This window comes from Pituophis catenifer, unplaced genomic scaffold (genome assembly GCF_029215685.1).
Source record: "Pituophis catenifer annectens isolate HBS135680 unplaced genomic scaffold, rPitCat1.0.hap2 SCAF_15, whole genome shotgun sequence".
Lineage (NCBI taxonomy): Eukaryota > Metazoa > Chordata > Lepidosauria > Squamata > Colubridae > Pituophis > Pituophis catenifer.
In genome coordinates this window covers 11,642,848-11,663,355 of record NW_027256895.1, presented here as the reverse complement: position 1 = coordinate 11,663,355, position 20,508 = coordinate 11,642,848, and the positions used below count along the sequence as shown (strand labels likewise).

At 37.9% G+C, this 20,508-nt stretch overlaps 1 protein-coding gene across 1 annotated transcript; it reads left to right on the top strand.

Annotated features, from left to right (window-relative positions):
- Positions 1-8,379: 8,379 nt before the first annotated feature.
- Positions 8,380-9,333, top strand: LOC139324587 (olfactory receptor 6C3-like). The gene has a single exon (XM_070954306.1). It carries the CDS (start codon positions 8,380-8,382, stop codon positions 9,331-9,333), a length of 954 nt encoding a protein of 317 aa, XP_070810407.1.
- Positions 9,334-20,508: the final 11,175 nt, after the last annotated feature.

The window sequence follows — 20,508 nt, the reverse complement described above, 5'->3', positions numbered from 1 at the left end:
ATATATAACCAAGTAAATAGGCGACTGTAGATATTGATACAAATAGAAATATGAAAAATAACCCACCACTGTAGTATCTTCTAAGAGTCAGTCATTGGACTGAATTGATGTGTGTTCGTTTTGTATGTTGTTTCAATGTATTTATGTTGGTTTTGTTTTTTCTTTTTATTATTAATAAAAAAAAATTTTAAAAAATGAAATGTTATACAGTTTCCAGGCTGAGCAGGGACCCCTTCCAATTCTGTTATTCTGTTAGGAAAGTCAGAGGATGCGATTTCCAAATCAAGACTATTTTTTTTTCCTGGCTATAGACCAATATGTTGGATAGATGGAGCTTCATCACTGAAGGCTTTCAAGAAGAGATTGGACTGCCATTTGTCAGAAATGGTGTAGGGTCTCCTGCTTGGAGGATCTACAAGGTCCCTTCCAACTCTGTTAATCTGTTAATCCCTTATTTTCTTTTGGGTGATTGCTTCCATTACAAACAATAAAAAGACATTTATGCATATAGATCATATTTTAATAATTCAAAAATGGGATAACTGTTTCCCAGTTACTCTTTTTTTTATTGAAAAGTTTTACAAAAAAGAAATACAAAAAAATTTCCCCCCCTGTTCCCCCCACCCTTTGCCCCCCTTCATCCCACCCTCCCCCCCCCGACTTCCCAGAGCAAAATACAAGGTATTTCATTTAATCAAACATAAACTAGATTAATCTACTTATCCTCAAAGTACTGCCTCTCCCACTGAAATCTTAACTCTACTACAGATAACCAAATACTTCTAATACTAACATTCATTCATAAGCTATTTGATATTTTCTTGTCTGATACTTATTTTGAATATAATCAATCCATCTTCTCCATTCCGATACATATCTTTCTTGTGTGTGGTCCTTCAAGTATGCCGAGATTTTCGCCATTTCTGCTAGGTTAGTTACTTTCAATATCCACTCTTCAATAGTAGGCAAAGAGTCCTTCTTCCAATATTGAGCTACCAGCAGCCTAGCTGCTGATATTAAATTCAAAATCAATTTAGTCTCTGAAACTGTACAGTCCGTAATTATACCCAATAGAAACAATTGTGGAGTAAATTTCAACCTTCTTTTCAAAATGTTCTGCATCACCCACCAAATTTTTATCCAAAATGCCTTGATTTTCTTACAAGTCCACCATATATGATAATAGGTTGCATCATTACATTCACATCTCCAACATTTAGCTTGCAAATTCGGGTACGTACATGATAATTTTTTAGGATCTAAGTGCCATCTGTAAAACATTTTATAAAAATTCTCTCTCAGATTTTGTGCTTGTGTAAATTTTCTTAGGTGGTTCCAAAGTTGGGGGTAAACCCCCAAGATCCAAATCTTCTTCCATAATAATTCCTCCTGTTTCCCAGTTACTCTTATTAGAGTAAAAAGATCTGGCTTCTATTTATGGCTTCTGTTTGTCTCTAGTAACTTTTTTTTTCCTATTTAAATTTTTTGCATCAGTGGTGGGTTTCAAATTTTTTTACTACCAGTTCTGTGGGTGTGGCTTGGTGGGCGTGTCTTGGTGGGCATGGCAGGGGAAGGATGCTGTAAAATCTCCATTCCCACCCCACTCCAGGGGAAGGATACTGTAAACTCTCCATTCCCTCCCCACTCCAGGAAAAGGTTACTGCAAAATCCCCATATCCTCCTGATCAGCTGGGACTTGGGAGGCAGAGAATAGATGGGGGCGGGGCCAGTCAGAATTTCTGCTACCTGTTCTCCAGAACTGGTCAGAACCTGCTGAAACCCACCTCTACTTTGCATGCTCCATTAAAATAAGTGGAGGAAGGAAACTGCAGGAAAAGAGGCTGTAATGAGAACATAAGTAAACTTAATTTGTAGTATATGGAGATCCAGTTCTATTTAAAATAAGCACATTGACATTAATGATGCATTAAGTTGTGGTTAACTATTTTTATTGATTTTTGTCTGGAGTGATTCCACATACTGATATTTACTATACAGACACTTCCCATTGATTTCATAGTAAAAACTATATAAAAGGATTGCAGTAAGATTTTGACTTGTAACGATATATGAAATGCAGCTTATTAAGCCATTGCAAGCCCTTCTATCTAATTCTTACTTTCTTTATTAACTATAATAAAACAAAGTAAGCTGAAGGGCCTCTGTGGACCAAAAGTTTCCTATTATAAATTCTTAACCTGTTAATTAATTTTCTGGGGAATAAGAGAAAGAAACAAAGTTATTAAACTTCTTGCTTGACTTTCAGTAACCTTAACTGAGAGCCAGAAGTTAGAAACCTAGGTTTAATTCTCATACACTGTGGAATAAACCAATTTCTTTTTTAAAAATTTCCTCTATTATAAAATACACACAGTTTTTTCTATTTTTATTTTATTAAAAAAAAAAGTAAAAATACAAAACTCCAAAAAATGAAACAGAAGCAAACAAACGAAAAAACCCCACAAAACAAACAAGGGTGCATTAATAGGGTGCATTAAAAAACCATTAATACAAAGATGATTAGGGGACTGGAGGCTAAAACATAAGAAGAACAATTGCAGGAACTGGGTAAGTCTAGTTTAATGAAAAGAAGGACTAGAGGAGACATGATAGCAGTGTTCCAATATCTCAGGGGCTGCCACAAAGAAGAGGGAGTCAGACTATTCTTCAAAGCACCTGAGGGTAGGACAAGAAGCAATGGGTGGACTTCCAGTTGACGTCACGGCGATATCAGTCACAGGGAACGGGTCTCCGCGTTCCCTGTGCTGAATTCCCCCTGTTTGTGGGCTCTAAGAGGAGCCAAAGCTGCCTTGTAGGGGCAGTAAAGCAAAGAGGGCTGCCCTATGAGGTTGTGTGTCAGGTTCCAAACAGAAGGAAATAAAAGGAGACAAACCTGGATGGCTGCTACCTTAGTTTAATCACTTCTTGGCACTCACTGACAATCACAGATGAAAATCTTGTTAGGGCTACTGCCCTGTGCTTCCCACCAACATTTATCCATTAGTTATCACCACCCAACCAATCACGCGTGCTGCTCCCTCCCATGTGACCCGGAAGTTGGCTTATGTTTAATTCTTGAGTATTTACAACCAGCATCTAAACAGTTAATCCACTTGTTATTTCCAACTGGCCATGATGATGTCATCCCCCAGCTATTCCCTCCCGTCAATCCTATCAGTTCCTGGGAGGCTTGACGAAGCAGATGCTGGGCTGAAACGAGGTTTGTGCGTTCCTCTCCCCAAGAATGGCAGATCCATGCCAACAGCACACTGGAGCTGACATGCAGCCCCTCTACCATGGAGACGGCTTCTGAAATGGAAATACACATTAAGTAATATGTTGTGGATTCCCGGGTCCACCTGGCTTCCCTGGGCATTTACTGTGAAACCTATCAATCAATCAGGGAGCTTGTATATCATGTTTGGGTACCGAGGAGGCCTCTGACAGAGGATATCCTTTCCATAAGAGAAGGTATTGGAGCTTACCCCTATGCCATCGGTTATCTAGCACCTTCTTTACTTCATACTGCTGTTCCCCATCCACCATCAGTGGTGGAGGTGGTTGCAATGGGGTCTCCCTAAGTGTAGATAAGTGGGCTGGGTGCAACAGACTTCACTGGAATACTGGGTGCATTTTTCCCAACAGCCTGGGCAATTGGAGTTGTACAGTTACGGGGTTGATCACCCACACCACTGGGAAGGGCCCAATATATACCCAAATATATGCTCACTTGAGTATTTACAACAAGCATCTAAACAGTTAATCCACTTGTTATTTTCGGCTGGCCATGATGATGTCATCCCCCAACTATTCCCTCCCGTCAATCCTATCACTTCCTGGGAGGCTCGACGAAGCAGATGCTGGGTTGAAATGAGGTTTGTGAGTTCCTCCCCCCAAGAATGGCAGCTCCATGCCGACAGCACACTGGAGCTGACATTGTGAAGAGTCGCAGCTCTCCTGTCTGACCCGGGATTCTTTTTTCCTCTCAGCCACGGCAAGGAGAAGAGGCAGCCTAAAGATGGCTGCCACAAAGGTGGGACAACCGAGGAACAACTAAGACTGGTGCTGGAGCGAAGTAGGAGAACAGTGACTGGAACTGAGGGAGAGGATTCCTTTTTGCCTTAAACTTAACCCCAAGGAATAATTTAGAACTATGTGCTCAGAATTATTTGTTAAAACAGCATCTAAGCATTCTGAGAAAATACCAGACTGGAAGTGAAAGGTGCAAGAGAGAAAAATAATGAATTTTGAGAAAATTGGACTCTTAAACTGGGAAGATGCTGGAATCATATACCTACAAAACTTATTCTGCTTTTATAATGGATTTATAACTTAAATGATGGACTATTGGTAATACTGAAATTTAAGTTGAGAGTGCCACCTGCTGACAAAAGGAAAAATTACAAATCTGGGAATATCTATATGAAGGACTGTAAAAATGTGAAAATATTTACTGGATTATCCCTAACTATCCCATGACTACTGGAGACTTAAATTCAAAAATAAGGATGCTATTTAATTAAAGGGACCCCTGAATGTTATGCTAGAAGATTGAACCTGTAAAGGGGATGCAGAGGGGCTTTTGATAAACTCTGGAACTATTTAAATGGAACTGATTGTATATCTATGGGATATAAAGAGCTGTGATTAGTGCACTTCTTGAAGGGCAACTTAAGGACTGAATAAATAGTTCTTGGACTGCTGGACAAAAGTAGAATTGTTTAAAACAAAATAAGATGCTTTATAAGGAAGAAATGAGTGGAACTTTGAAGGAGATGGTGTTACTCTTTCAAAACACAAAGGATATCATGGAGAAAAGATTTAAGGAGATTATGGAAAAATACTATACAAGGGATTATAGAAAAATACTATACAAGGGATGATGATAAAGATAAAGACACCCAGGAAAAGGAGGAGCCAACAGAAGAAATGGAGGAAAGGATTGAGCCAAAGAACCAGAGAATAAAAGAAGACGACAAGGAGGAGATAACAATGAAAATAATAGTGACTGATGAATTAAATGAGGGGGGAAACATATTAAGAGAGTTGAAAGCAGAATTGGAGATACAGGAAAATACTCTTGAAAGGGAGATAGGGGCCTGGGTAGAAATTTTGGAAGCTAGGCAGTGGAAGAGGGTAGAGGTGGGAGAAATATCTAGATTGAACAGCCAAGAAGTAGATGCAGACAGAGATAAAGATCCAAAAGAGGAATATGGGAAGCAAGTCAAAAAAAGCATAGCAATTAAAGTATTGAAGTGGGCAAGAGATGATGGATAGATGATTTTTCCTTTTTGTTGTTATTCTGATTTGTTTTTCTTTTTCTCTCGCTTTCTTTTCTTTTTTTAGGTAGGTGGCATGACTAGAAGTTAGGTAGGATAGAAAGAAAATGTTTTTTAATAAAGGGTGACATGATTAAAAGTTAGAATAAGAGATACAAATAAGAGAAAAGGGAATATTAGTGTATACACTTTTATATAATAAAATAAAAGCAATAACAAGAAAACAAGGAATAATTGGATAATGACAGACTGCAACTCAATATAAATGTGTATTATTAATTGAAATATATAAGTTGATTGAATGTAATAACTATGATTAATTCTACTAGTTTTATTCATGTTAGAATGTATGACACTGAAGTACCACACCGTTCACACATTGATATGTTTGAAAAAAAAGAAATTTCCTGACAGTTAGAACAACTTGCCTCCAGAGGTTGTGAATGCTCCAACACTGGAAGTTTTTAAGAAGAGGTTGGACAACCATTTGTCTGAAGTGGTGGGTTTCCTGCTTAAGCAGGGGGTTGGACTAGAAGACCTCCATGGTCCCTTCCAACTCTGATATTCTATTCTATACATATTATCAGTGTTGGATTCAAATTATTTTATTACCGGTTCTGTGCCATGGCTTGGTGGTCATAGCTTGGTGGTAATGTGACAATGGGTGTGGCCAACTCGATATCACTCATGTTGAGGGACGCTTTGCCTCGCCTGGCCCACAAAAGCCTCTTCTATTCTATCCACTTATTTCCCTCAGGCATGGTCCACAGAAGCCTCTGCTATCCTATTCCCTTATTTCCCTCAGGCTTGGCCCACAAAAGCCTCTGCTATCCTATCCACTTATTTCCCTCAGGCTTGGTCCACAGAAGCCCCTGCTATCCTTTCTCCTTATTTCCCTCAGGCTTGGCCCACAAAAACCTCTGCTATCCTATCCGCTTATTTCCCTCAGGCTTGGCCCACAAAAGCCTCTTCTATCCTATTTGCTTATTTCTCTCAGGCTTGGTCCGCAGAAACCTCTGCTATCCTTTTCTCCTTATTTCCCTCAGGCTTAGTCCACAGAAGCCTCTGCTATCCTATCTGCTTATTTCTCTCAGGCTTGGCCCACAAAAGCCTCTGCTATCCTATCCCCTTATTTTCCTCAGGTGTGGTCCACAGAAACCTCTGCTGTCCTATTCCCTTATTTCCCTCAGGCTCTCCGCACAAAAGCCTCTGCTATCCTATCCGCTTATTTCCCTCAGGCTTGGTTAACAGAAGCATCTGCTATCCTTTCTCCTTATTTCTCAGTCTTGGCCTGACTCCTCTCTCCCTCAGGCTTTGCCCACAGAAGACTCTGCTGTCCAATTATCATATATGGTGGACCTGGAAGAAAATCAAGGCATTTTGGATAAAAATTTGGTGGGTGATGCAGAATATTTTGAAAAGAAGGTTGAAATTTACTCCTCAATTGTTCCTATTGGGTATAACCATGGACTGTACAGTATCAGAGACTAAATTGATTTTGAACTTAATATCAGCAGCTAGGCTGTTGGTAGCACAATATTGGAAGAAGGACTCTTTGCCTACTATTGAAGAGTAGATATTGAAAGTAACGAACCTAGCAGAAATGGCGAAAATCTCAGCGTACTTGAAGGACTATACACAAGAAAGATATGTATCGGAATGGAGAAGATGGATTGACTATATTCAAAATAAGTATCAGACAAGAAAATATCAAATAGCTTATGAATGAATGTTAAGTATTAGAAGTATTTTGTTATTTATAGTGGAGTTAAGGTTTCATGGGGGGAGTTAGTAGTCTGAGGATAAGTAGGTTAATCTATCTTATGATTGTTAAATGAAACACCTTGTATTTTGCTCTGGGAAGTCTGGGGGGGGGATGTGGGGAGGGAAAGGATGGGGGGAATATGGGGGGGAGAATTTTTTTTTTTTGTAAAACTTTTCAATTAAAAAAAAAAGAAGACTTTGCTGTCCTATCCACTTATTTCCCTCAGGCTTGGTCCACAGAAGCCTCTGCTATCCTATTCCCTTATTTCCCTCAAGCTTGGCTCATCCAAACCTCTCCTTTTTTTCCTGCTCCCCCCTTGTTTTCCTTTCCCCAACAAGTCTCTCCTTCCTTCTCTTCCCTCTTCCCCCTCCTCCCAAACCCTCCTTTTATTCCCCCTCTCCCCCCTGCTACAATACATTTCTGTGAAGGAGTCAGAGAGAACTTCTACCTTCCTATCACCACATCCTCGCATTCATTATTTAAACTTTGCTTCTGAACCACAGTACAGCCTACCATTTAATAGCAATATTTAAAGATGCTTCAACTGGAATTTTTATTAAGGGAAACACATGGGCACATAGATCTTGAGGTGCCTGGATTTCAGTATGATCAACGTCTATTTTAGAGTTTTGTGACTGATGAACCATGTAATTTGAATGTATATTACATATTCCAAAAGATTTGTTTGCTTAAAGGGCCAACAAAGTAAATTAACTTAAAAGCACAATGCAGTGGAGAACAAAAAAGTTACATTCTTTGAACATATACAGTATTTTTATATAAAACTCTTTTATATTTCTTTTTTTCAAAATGTACCCATGTCAATAAAGTAGCCATGCAGTACAAATCAATTCTTTAAAGATAGTTAGAACTGGAGGAGAAATCATTTTGATTCATATTTTGTAATGAATTTATGAATAGTTAAGACTCGCACAATGTAAAATATCCCCAGCAATTATTGTCCTTCAGTATTTTCATTTTTCAAGTTTGTACTTCAATGTTTAGAAAAATGAAAACGTAAAAGAATGTGATAGTTAGGAAAAAGAAAAGGCAGATTCCTGGTAGTTGAAAATAACAGAAAATCATTTCACATTTTCCTAAAATTAAGCAACCTACGGTGTATGGATTCATCCCATGCTTTATATTTCTACAGGAGACAATCATTCTAACGAGACAGAGATCTGAGCATCAGTAGAAGACAGAAAGAACTTGAAGGAATTGAGGCATAATGAAATTCTGGTCACAGCAGAGATTTAAAGGCAACATAACTCGGAGGAATATTAATATTACATGAAAAAATCTTCTATCAATTTCTGATCCATTTCTTTAGTAATAATGAAAAGTAATGAAACGAGAACCAGTGAGTTCATGCTTCTTGGTTTCACCGACATTCGGATACTACAACTCCTGTTCTTCGTCATCCTTCTCTTTTCCTACTTTTCCACAATTACTGCAAATGCTGTGATTATCACCCTGGCTAATATAGACTACCGGCTACAGACTCCAATGTATTTCTTCCTCTGGAATTTTTCTATTTTGGAAATTGGATTTACCACGGCTGTCACCCCTCAAACCTTGTCACATTTGCTGACTGGCCATAAAAACATTCCTTACGTTGGTTGCATGATACAGTTTTTCGTGTATCTTTATCTGGGTACCACAGAGTTCTTGCTCTTAGCTGTCATGTCCTATGATCGATACCTGGCCATCTCTAACCCCTTACACTACCCATCCATCATGCACAAGAGTTTATGCACCTTGCTGGTTTTCTGTTGCTGGATGGGAAGCTTCCTCCTCCTCATTGGTCCCTATCTGATCTTCCTCCAGCTTCCAATGTGCGACTCAAACATCCTGGACCATTTCTTCTGTGACAAGACACCATTGTTCCAACTCTTATGTGGGGACACGAGAGTTCTTGAACTTTTTTGGTTCATCACTGCTGCACTTTCCTTGCTGGGGACTTTGAGCATTTCAATGGCTTCCTATATCAAGATAATTAAAACCATCTTGTCTATCCCATCTGCTACAGGGAGAAAGAAGGCATTTTCCACTTGTGCTTCTCACTTCATTGTTGTGTCCATCACCTACGGGAGCTGCATCTTCCTTTATATCAGCCCATCCCAAGCAAGCAAAGTGGAGTTTGGCAAAATAGTGGCCATTCTCAACACAATTGTTTCCCCTTTGCTCAATCCTTTCATCTACAGCTTGAGAAACCAACAAGTTCAGGAGGCTTTGAAAGACCTGTTGAGACAGGTTGTCATTTTTAGTAAAGGTTCAAGGAAAACCTGAACACATCATTCCTTCTGAACTTGGTATATCTGATCTTTTGTTCAAAGTGCTGAAAAATATCGATTTACTAGTAGCTGGATACCTGTGCTTCGCTACGAAACTAGGTGATCGGGCTTGATAAATTGACAGTTAAAGCTGGAAGATTAATGAGTAGTTACAATTGACACTTAAAGGTTGAAAATTTATATAGAATGTGTAACTCCTTAGCATCAGATCATGTTAATGTAAGGCAACTGGCAATTGGAACAGAGTTCTTTTCGGGTGGGGAGGGGGAGTAGAATGTCTAACTCCTTAGCATCAGAGCATGTTAATATAATACTGTATAATAAATACTAATGATCTGATGGTCATTTTGAAAAAATCCTTTCTTAGTGAGCACCTAGAAGCCAAGAGTGCCAAGTTTCAAGTTTGTAGGCTTTACAGTTCTGGAGATTTCATGATGAGTGAATGGTACTTGGCTTATATCTATATATCTATATATCTATATATCTATATATCTATATATCTATATATCTATGTATCTGTATATCTGTATATCTGTATGTATGTATGTATGTATGTATGTGTATGTATATGTATATGTATATGTATATGTATATGTATATGTATATTGTCAGATGTAAATGCCTTATTCTCTAATGTATAAATAATGTATATATGGAACATCAGGGGTTGACTTATTACTTGAGCTTTAATGTATTCATATTTTACCACTCCCATTCCTGGCTCCGCCCCTTGTATATAAAAGGAGCCATCCTCCCCATTTTCCTTGCTTCTATCTTGAATATTCAGCGAATATAGAATGCCTATTATGATTAAAGAGAATTATATTTAAACCTATAACTTTTATTATCTTTATTGAGTCTGATCCTGAAAATATTGCAACAAGCTGGTAGCAGAGGATGGTTAATTGACTCAATAAGTAATTAAAAATGTCCAAGAAAGATAGGCCCAACACCAGGGCCTACAGCAAAGAAATAGAAACTGATCAAGAGATGATCAACGAATCCACTAATGCGATTTCGAGAGAATCCGAAGAATACACCACTGAAGAAGAAGAACTGATGAGTGAAAATAACGACCAGGAAGAAATCGAGATAGAAAATAACGAACTCAGGTCAGAAATATTAAAAATACTAAAAAGCCAAAAGAATGATGAAAGCCTCATCGCGGACCTCCAGGAGATGCTGAGGAACAGCGGAGCAGCGAGAGAGAAAAACATCATTAAAGAAAAACCCAAAGATCAAAAAACTGTGAGTGAAATGACTACTGAGAAAATAGTTGTAAAAAAGAAAAGATGTGACCCCGCGCGAAATTTTGAACGGCAGCCATCTTGGTTTCAACGAACTTCAAAAGAGAGTGAAGCAGAGCCAATCAAAACGCTCAGTTCAAAATTTCTGGCGCGAAAAACGCTATCAGACGAAGAAAGTGAAAAAGAAGTCTCAAACTCTTCAGATGAACCAAAATCAGAAAGTGAAGACGATTTAACAAAGTCTCAAGTAGAGTCAGCAATGAAAACACTTTTTGCTGCTTTTGGGCCAAGATTGAAAATTTCTAAGACATCAACGAAGAAGCAAGCAATCAAACCGACAACTCAAGACCTGCACGCTCCCATCCTGACTTCGAAAACGACGACACCCGAGCCCAGAGAGCCATGCCGATTCCGTCCTACACCGCAGACAGAATCGAGTGCCAGCACACACAAGAGAAAGAGAAGAACCGCCGCCATCACCAAAGCCCCAAAAACCGAGCCAGAGACCGACTCATCTGAAGAGGAGCGGATCGAGAGAGCTGAAATGGAGAGAACCTTCCACAACGGCGCCAAAGAAGAAATGAGCAACGCGCATGTGCAAAACTACGTAGACGGCCCCGAAAGACTTGAACTGGCCAGAGAACCGCGCAGACTCGTTACAAGCATCCCAATGCCGTTCTGTAATTTCCTGCACTTGAGAGACCACGGACTGCCTCAGGTTGTAAGTAATGGACAAAATAATGTGGGGAACTTACCCAGTGACTTCCCAAAACTTAGAGTTGATGGCATTAATTTACAAGAGTGGTACCAACAGCTTCAGGTTATTTTTATGAAAGAAAATTTACTATTCTTTATAACTAGTCCTCCAAGAAGACCTTGGACTTTAAAAATAGACTGTTTACATCATAGAGCATTTTTCATAATAATTTCTAGCGTGTCTCCTGCAATGTATCATAGCATCAAACCAAACCTAACTGTATCAGAAATAATTCAATGCATGTTTAATCTATTTCACAGCGATAGCGTAGCCACAACCACAAGAATGTCTAAGGATTTCTTTTCTTCTAGAGTGAAACCAGGGGTTTCTATAAGTGAACATTTGATAAATCTAAACAAAATAAGAGCTGAGCTGCAATTGAGGGGGGAAGTGATTTCAGATCAAACTATGAAAAGTGTTATTATCAATTCACTTGATCCATCATGGGATAGCTTTATGTCACACTTAGATACCATTAATTTGGGATATTTATCAATAGAAAGTCTATCTAACAAATTGATAGCAGAAGACAATTCAAGAAAAAATCGTTCCAGTAACCAAACAGAACACAAATCTTTTAGGAAAGTAGTCTTTCAAGATAAATATAATGAAGCCTTTAGATGCCACAATTGTGGATCCAGGGAACACAGTAGAAGAGACTGTCCCAAAGTCCCAAGGGAGAGACATAGGCCAGAATATAGGAGCAAATACAATTACAGACAATCTTCCACAGATAGACACAAATATAGAAGTCCACCAAACTACAGAGAAAGTAGAGGGGGTAGAGAAAATTCAAAAGAGAGAAAATCTGGGTCACTAAATGGGCTAAATAAACAAGACAGCACCAAAACACAACAAGATGAGAACAATAATTGGCTTATTGATTCTGGTGCAACAAATCACACCACTAATAACAAAAGTATATTATCTTCATTTACAGAAGATAAGTTTGTGATAAAGGTAGCTAATCAAGAAAAGGTTCAAGTATTAGGCAGAGGAAATGTAACCTTGCCTGGTTTAGGGAAAATAGAGGGGGTATTATTAATCCCAGAAATACCTCACAACATACTAAGTGCTATAAAACTAAGCAGAGAATCTGACATCAATATAGTTTTCTCAAAGGGGAAAGCAACTATAGAAAAGAACAAAACAAATGTAGGCACTGTGATGATAAAAGGGGGTCTACCCTATCTGATAACCAAAGAAAGATGGTTACATAACATTGATTCAAATATGGAAGATTGTATTGAAGCAGATGATGAAAATGTCAGTAACAGTGACAATGATGAATGTAAAATAACTCATGATAACAAAATTACACATAATGAGAAGAAACCAAAAATAGGTAAACCAATTCATGATGAGTGTGCTCATATCTTACATAGGAAGTTAGGACATGCAAGCTTTCCTGTAGTACAAAAAATGACTGAACACGCAGAAGGTGTAAAAATAAAAAATTGTGAAAATTATTTAGAATGCTCAGTATGTAAATCCACCAAACTAAAAACCAGTCCTAGACCAAAAAAATCTAACAGATCAACTAACAATATTTTTGATTTGGTACATATGGACTTAGTTGGTCCATTAACTCCATCAATTACCTATAGAAAACGTTACTTCCTAACAATAGTGGATGATTACAGTCGCTATGGTTTTGTTTACACATTAAAGCACAAGGATGAAACCTTTCAGAAATTTAAGGAATTCTACAAACGCATAGAAACACAACATAATATCAGAATAAAACAAATTATGACAGATAGGGGATGTGAATTCATGTCTAAAGAATTCTCCCAATGGTTAAAGGATAGAGGGATGCTACATTTCACGTCCAATCCATTTTCTGCCTTTCAAAATGGGATTGCAGAGAGAAAGAACTCCACACTACAAACCATGATTAGATGCACATTAGAGGATGCTGGTTTAGGCAAACAATTTTGGTCAGAAGCCTTACATTATTCAAATTACACTCAAAATAGAACATGGTCCAGTATTGTGAATAAGACACCATATGAGGTGATGTACAATAGAAAACCTAAATTAGCACACATGCACATATTTGGAGTTACTGCAGACGTGCACATACCTAAACAATTGAGAAGAAAGGGAGAAAACGTATCCAGGAGATTAAGATTCATGGGATACGAAACTGGAACCAAAGGGTACAGATTCATCGATAATAATAACAAATTTATAGTATCCAGAACAGCTGTGTTTCATGAGCAGGCCAATTGGTCTAAGTTGCACCTTAATGAAATTTTTCCTAATAAAAGCAAAGATAATATATCTTGCGAGGAAGGAACAACAGAAAATCAAAATATTAACAAAAGTAAGAACAAAACCAAAACTTGGACAAATAGTCAGCATAAAATAAAGACAGACACATTAACAAAAAAGGAAGCCAGATATTTGCATGACAACCATAGCAAACCTGAAAGAAATATTAGAAATAATAGAAACCAAATACCAAATAAATACAAAGATTATATTATGCATATGGATGGAGAACAAATAACACCTAATACATATGAGGAAGTATTGAAACTTCCCCGTGAAGAAAGAGAAAAATGGGAACTAGCTATGGAAAAGGAAATGAAAAGTTTACAAGGATTAAATGTATTCACACCTGCGATCGCACCTAAGGATAAAACAATTATAGGTACCAGGTGGATTTATAAAATTAAGAATTTAGAAGGAGGTAATACCTTATACAAGGCCAGACTAGTTGCACAAGGTTATGCACAAAAATATCCAGAAGACTATACTGACACATATTCACCCACAGTGAGAACAGAGAGTGTCAAAACAGCTCTTGTAGTAGCATCTGCACTCAATCTAGACGTGTTTCAATATGACATACAGACTGCATACTTACATGCAAAATTAGATAAGGAAATATATGTAAGAGCACCACACAGTCAATACACTAATAAGAACGAAATTTGGTTACTAAATAAGAGTCTGTACGGATTGAAGCAATCTGGCAAAAGATGGTACGATTGTTTGGTAAAAGTACTAAAGACCATGGATTTCAACGCCACCACTGCTGATAACTGTTTCTTTGTAAAAAAGAGTAATGATCATATTGAATTTGTATTAATTTATGTGGATGATATTTTATATATTGGAAAGCATAAAGAGAGCAGGGAAATCTTTGTAAATAAGTTAAACGAACACTTCTCATTGAAATCACTAGGTAGAGTGAATAAATACCTTGGTGTACAAATTAACAAAACAAAAAGGGGATTCAAACTTACTCAAAAAGACAAAATCATTGAACTCCTAAACAAATGTAACTTAAATAATGCCAAAACATGTGACACACCTATGCAAACTGATTTTCTTAGAAACAATGATGAATCTTCCCCTGAGTTTAAAGACAACACATTTTACAGATCAGTTATAGGTTCACTCCTTTATATATCTAATTGGACTAGGCCAGATATTGCATTACCTCTCAATTTATTGTCAAGATATGTTAGCAAACCAACCTTGTATCATTGGGAAGCTGTCAAAAGAATTTTAAGATATCTGAAAAGTACATTAGATTTTTGTTTAATATTGGAACCCAATAATGACAAAGAACCAAAAATTACTTGTTATGCTGATGCAGATTGGGCTGGTGATACATCATGCAGAAAGAGTACCTCTGGTTATGTTTTTCTATTGAACGATTGTCCAGTTTACTGGTATACTGGTAAACAAGAACTGGTAGCCACCTCTACCACAGAAGCAGAATATGTTTGCTTGTCTAAAGCTGCAAATAACCTTGTATGGTTCAATGATTTGATCACAGATGTTTGGAAGAAACCTACTTTACCATTTATTATGCATGAAGATAATAAAGCGGCCATTGAAATTTCTAGATCCGATGCAATTGGACAAAGGTCCAGGCATATTGATATAAAATTTAAGCACGTGAGACAACTATCTCAAGACGGATTCATCAAAGCAATACATTGTGATACTTCTGAACAATTAGCTGACATATTAACAAAACCCTTACCTTCTAAACAACACAAATATTTAACTTCTAAATTATATGTATTATATTGTCCTGAATCTGAATGTAACTGGTGTTGTATAACGAACCGGCATTTAGAGGGGGATTTGTCAGATGTAAATGCCTTATTCTCTAATGTATAAATAATGTATATATGGAACATCAGGGGTTAACTTATTACTTGAGCTTTAATGTATTCATATTTTACCACTCCCATTCCTGGCTCCGCCCCTTGTATATAAAAGGAGCCATCCTCCCCATTTTCCTTGCTTCTATCTTGAATATTCAGCGAATATAGAATGCCTATTATGATTAAAGAGAATTATATTTAAACCTATAACTTTTATTATCTTTATTGAGTCTGATCCTGAAAATATTGCAACATATATGTATATGTATATGTATATGTATATGTATATGTATATGTATATGTATATGTATATGTATATGTATATAGATTTGGGACTTTGGAGTAGCATTTCCTATTGCCAAAGCTCTATGGTTGAAACCTCTAATCCATTGAAGTTGTCCAGCACTCTGAAAAATGGGGTCTTCATACACAATTACACATAAGTGTCATTGGGTTTTTTAAATTTCTTTCTTTTCCCTAAAATCTTAAGACTAGAGAGGGATTTTTCAAAGTTGGGAGTTGAGGAAAGAGAATTTACCTGGAACACCTGAATGTTTTAGACCAGTGGTTCTCAACCTGTGGGTCGCGACCCCTTTGGGGGTCGAATGACCCTTTCACAGGGGTCGCCTAAGACCATCAGAAAACACATATTTTCAATGGTCTTAGAAATAATTTTATGGTTGGGGGTCACCACAACATGAGGAACTGTATTAAAGGGTCACGGCATTAGGACGGTTGAGAACCACTGTCTTAGACCATTGTAAAGATAGAAGGGACTTTGGAGGTCTTTTAGTCTAACCCTCTGCTCAAGGCAAGAGATCTTATCCCCTTCCAGTCAAAAGGTTGTCCAGTCTACTTTTGAAAACCTCCGGTGATGGAGCACCCACAACCATAAGAGGCAAGTTATTCCACTGCCTAATAGTTTTTATTATGAGAAAACGTCTCCTTACTTCCAGGTTGGCTCTTTATTTAACAAGCTTCCTCCTTTCTGTGGTCCATCCCATAAACTTCACATTGATATGTCCAAATTTATTTTCCAAGAATGTTTCCACTCATGTTGGTTCTATCTAAGTGGCCATCCCACAGGGGTCCCATGCAGCTGTCACAGAATCAATGCTCCGTGACATTTAATTGCCCCACTATTACATTCACACAGATAACACCTTCCCAGAGATCTTTGGTTTTACTATTGAAGGTTGAGATTGGCCACCATTCCAAACCACTGTTGGGCTGAGCCCTGCCTCCTAAGGGTGAGTGTGTAAAAAGGAATTGGTGATTGTGTGGAATCAAGACTAGGATGGCCATGGACATGTTTGTCTTCGAAAGAGGTGGAATGAAAAGTTATTGAAGAGAACATGGTTGGACAAATCAGAACCCCTCAATAGCCATTCTGAAGAAGGCTAACATTACTGAGTCACAAAAATGAGTTGAGACTCTAGAAAGATTACAGAGAAGAGCAACAAAGATGATTTGGGAATCGGAGGTCAAGAATGGTTGTTGCAATTGGGCATGTCTAGTTTAATGAAAAGAAGGACCAGGAGTGACATGATAGCCCTTTTCCAATATCTCAGGGGCTCCTACAAAGAAGAGATGGGTTGACTTATTCTCAAAAGCACCTGAGGGCAGGACAAGAAGCAATGGATGGCAACTAATCAAGGAAAGAAGCAACTTAGAACTAAGGAGAAATTTCCTGACAGAACAATCGGTGGAATGACTTGCCTCTAGAAATTGTGGATGCTCCAACACTGGAAGTTTTTAAGAAGAGATTGGACAACCATTTGTCTGAAATGGTATAAGGTTTCCTGCCTGAGCAGGGAGTTTGACTAGAAGACCATCAAGGTCCCTTCCAACTCTGTTATTCTGGGATATGAGGAGATGGGTTCTCTCCCAAGAATTCATCTTTGGAAGTTCTCTGTTTAAGAAATCACATATTCTATATATAATTTCATACAGAAGAAACACAAACATATCTGTGTAGTAAAACCTCGGTTTAATTACTTAGGAGGGGAGGAGGAGACCTGTCCATTGCATCTAGCTGTCCATTAAATACAAATGTATGAAACTGGCCAAAGTTACTTGATGTGGCTATTGGACTAATTATTTGACCCAATCTCCCCCTATGCTTCCTGCTTCCCCTCTGCCCATCTTTTTCATTCATATTACTGTTCTTATATCTTTATTGTTATTGTTTTATCACGTTGCTATTGTTATAGTTACATTTACTGATATAAGCCACTCAGAGTAGCCCCATGGCAACATAGGCAACAAATAAATTTAACGAACAGATAAATATTTAATTCCACAAATGATGTACATTAACGCAAACAGATAAACAATTCTTGTGCCTTGTTTCTGTAACTGTATGTACGGTACATACACATACACATACACACACAGACACAGACAATAAAATAATGCTTTTATGTAGTTGTCTTAAGTCAGTTTATGATGCAGTGGGTAAAAATGGAGCCCAGACTTCAGTCCTATAAACAGATAGGTGTGGGTTTATATAAACCTCTTATTCTACGGAGGATAGATAATAGATAGATGATAAATTAGATGATAGATAGATAGATAGATAAATAGATAGATAGATAGATAGATAGAAAGATGGATGATAGAAAATAGATAACTGATAGATAATAGATGACAGAAAACAGAAAATAGATAAATGATAGATAATAGAGGATGATAGATAGATAGATGGATGGATAGATGATAGATAAATGATAGAAAATAGATACATGATAGATGACAGGCAGGCAGGCAGAGATAGGAAATAGATAGATGATAGATAGATAGATAGATAGATAGATAGATAGATAGATAGATAGATAGATAGGAGAGATAGGCAGCCAAAAAAGACAATGCAATCCTAAATTGCATTAACAGACAGATACAATCAAGATCAACGGAGGTACTAATACCATTCTATAAAGCCTTAGTAAGACCACACCTAGGATACTGCATCCAGTTTTGGTCACCACACTATAAAAAAGATGTTGAGACTCTAGAAAAAGTGCAGAGGAGAGCAACCAGGATGATTAGGGGACTGGAGACTAAAACATATGAAAAACGGTTACAGGAACTGGGCGTGGCTAGTCTAGTGAAGAGAAGGACCAGGGGAGATATGATAGCAGTGTTCCAATATTTGAGTGGCTGCCACAAAAAGGAGGGGGTCAAGCTATTTTCCAAAGCACCTGAAGATCAGACAAGGAATAATGGATGGAAACTGACCAAGGAGAGATTCAAGCTTAGAAATGAGGAAGAACTTTCTGACAATGAGAACAATCAACCAATGGAACAGAAGTTGCCTACGAAAATTCTCTCTCCCTCTCTCTCTCTCTCTCTCTCTCTCTCTCTCTCTCTCTCTCTCACACACACACACACACACACACACACACACACACACACACACAAGCGGGATACCCTCCTGGACCAGGATCACCACTACCAGTGGTAGTGATGGCAACTCCTCCTCCTCTTATTGCTACTGCATGCTAAGGTGATCAGCTGATACAGATACAGATACAGAGAGAGGGAGAGAGAGAGAGACATAGAGAGATACAGAGAGTGGGGGGAGAGAGCCAATCTCTACCCAGCCAGTCATTAGGGCAGAGAACCAGTTGTTAAAAAACACCAGGAACCACAAAATCCTTTTGACATCTCTCTCTCTCTCTCCTCCCTCTCTCTCTCCCACCTCTCTGTATCTCTCTATGTCTCTCTCTCTCTCTCCCCCTCTCTCTGTATCTCTCTGTCTTTGCCCTGGCCACTTCTCCATCCCCCACCGTCGCCCTTACCCTCTCAGGCCAGGCGAGGAGTCACTGGAGGGGAGGGCGAGGGGCGGGGCCAGCCAATGGTGGGATCACCTGACAGGGAGCCATAGCAGAGGGCCCAAAGAGCTGCATGCGGCTCCAGAGCCACAGGTTGCTGACCCCTGGACTAGATGATCTATAAGGTCCCTTCCAACTCTGTTAATCTGTTAATATTTTCCCTTATTTTCTTTTGGGTGATTGATTCCATTACAAACAATAAAAAGACATCTATGCATATAGATAATATCTTAATAATTTGAAAGTGTGATAACTGTTTCCCAGTTACTCTTATCAGAGTAATATGATCTGGCTTGTATTTATGGCTTCTGTTAATCTAAAGTATTTTTTTTTTCTATTTAAATTCTTTGCATGCTCCATTAAAATAAGTGGAGGAAGGAAACTGCAGGAAAAGAGGCCATAATGAGAACATAAGTTAACTTAATTTGTGGTATATAGAGATCCAGTTCTATTTAAAATAAGCACATTGACATTAATGATGCATTAAGTTGTGGTTAACAATTTTTATTGATTTTTGTCTGAAGTGATTCCACATACTGATATTTACTATACAGACGTTTCCCATTGATTTCATAGTAAAGACTATATAAAAGGATTGCAATAAGATTTTGACTTGTAATGATATATGAAATGCAGTTTATTAAGCCATTGCAAGCCCTTCTATCTAATTCTTACTTTCTTTATTAACTATAGCAGGGCCGGATTTAGATGAAAAGAGGCCCTAGGCTATTCCACTTATGAGGCCCTTTCACCTATAGTGAAAGTGTAATTTTAATTTTGCTAACAATTTGAATGTAGGGAATGTAGGCCCCTCTTGATCTTGAGGCCCTAGGCTGAAGCCTAGTTAGCCTATAGGAAAATCCGGCCCTGAACTATAGTAAAACAAAGTAAACTGAAGGGCCTCTGTGGACCAAAAGTTTCCTATTATAAATTCTTAACCTGTTAATGAATTTTCTGGGGAATAAGAGAAAGAAACAAAGTTATTAAACTTCTTGCTTGACTTTCAGTAACCTTAATTGAGAGCAATTCCTCTGTTATAAAATACACACAGATTTTTCTATTTTTATTTTATTAAAAAAAAAAAGTTAAAATACAAAACTCCAAAAAATGTAACAGAAGCAAGCAAACCCCCCCCCCACACACACAAAACAAACAAGACATTAATAGGGTGCATTAAGAAACCATTAACACAAAGATGAT

Bases quoted from the DNA above. Each gene is read 5' to 3' on its own strand.
- LOC139324587 (XM_070954306.1), top strand. From the start codon at position 8,380: ATGAAAAGTAATGAAACGAGAACCAGTGAGTTCATGCTTCTTGGTTTC.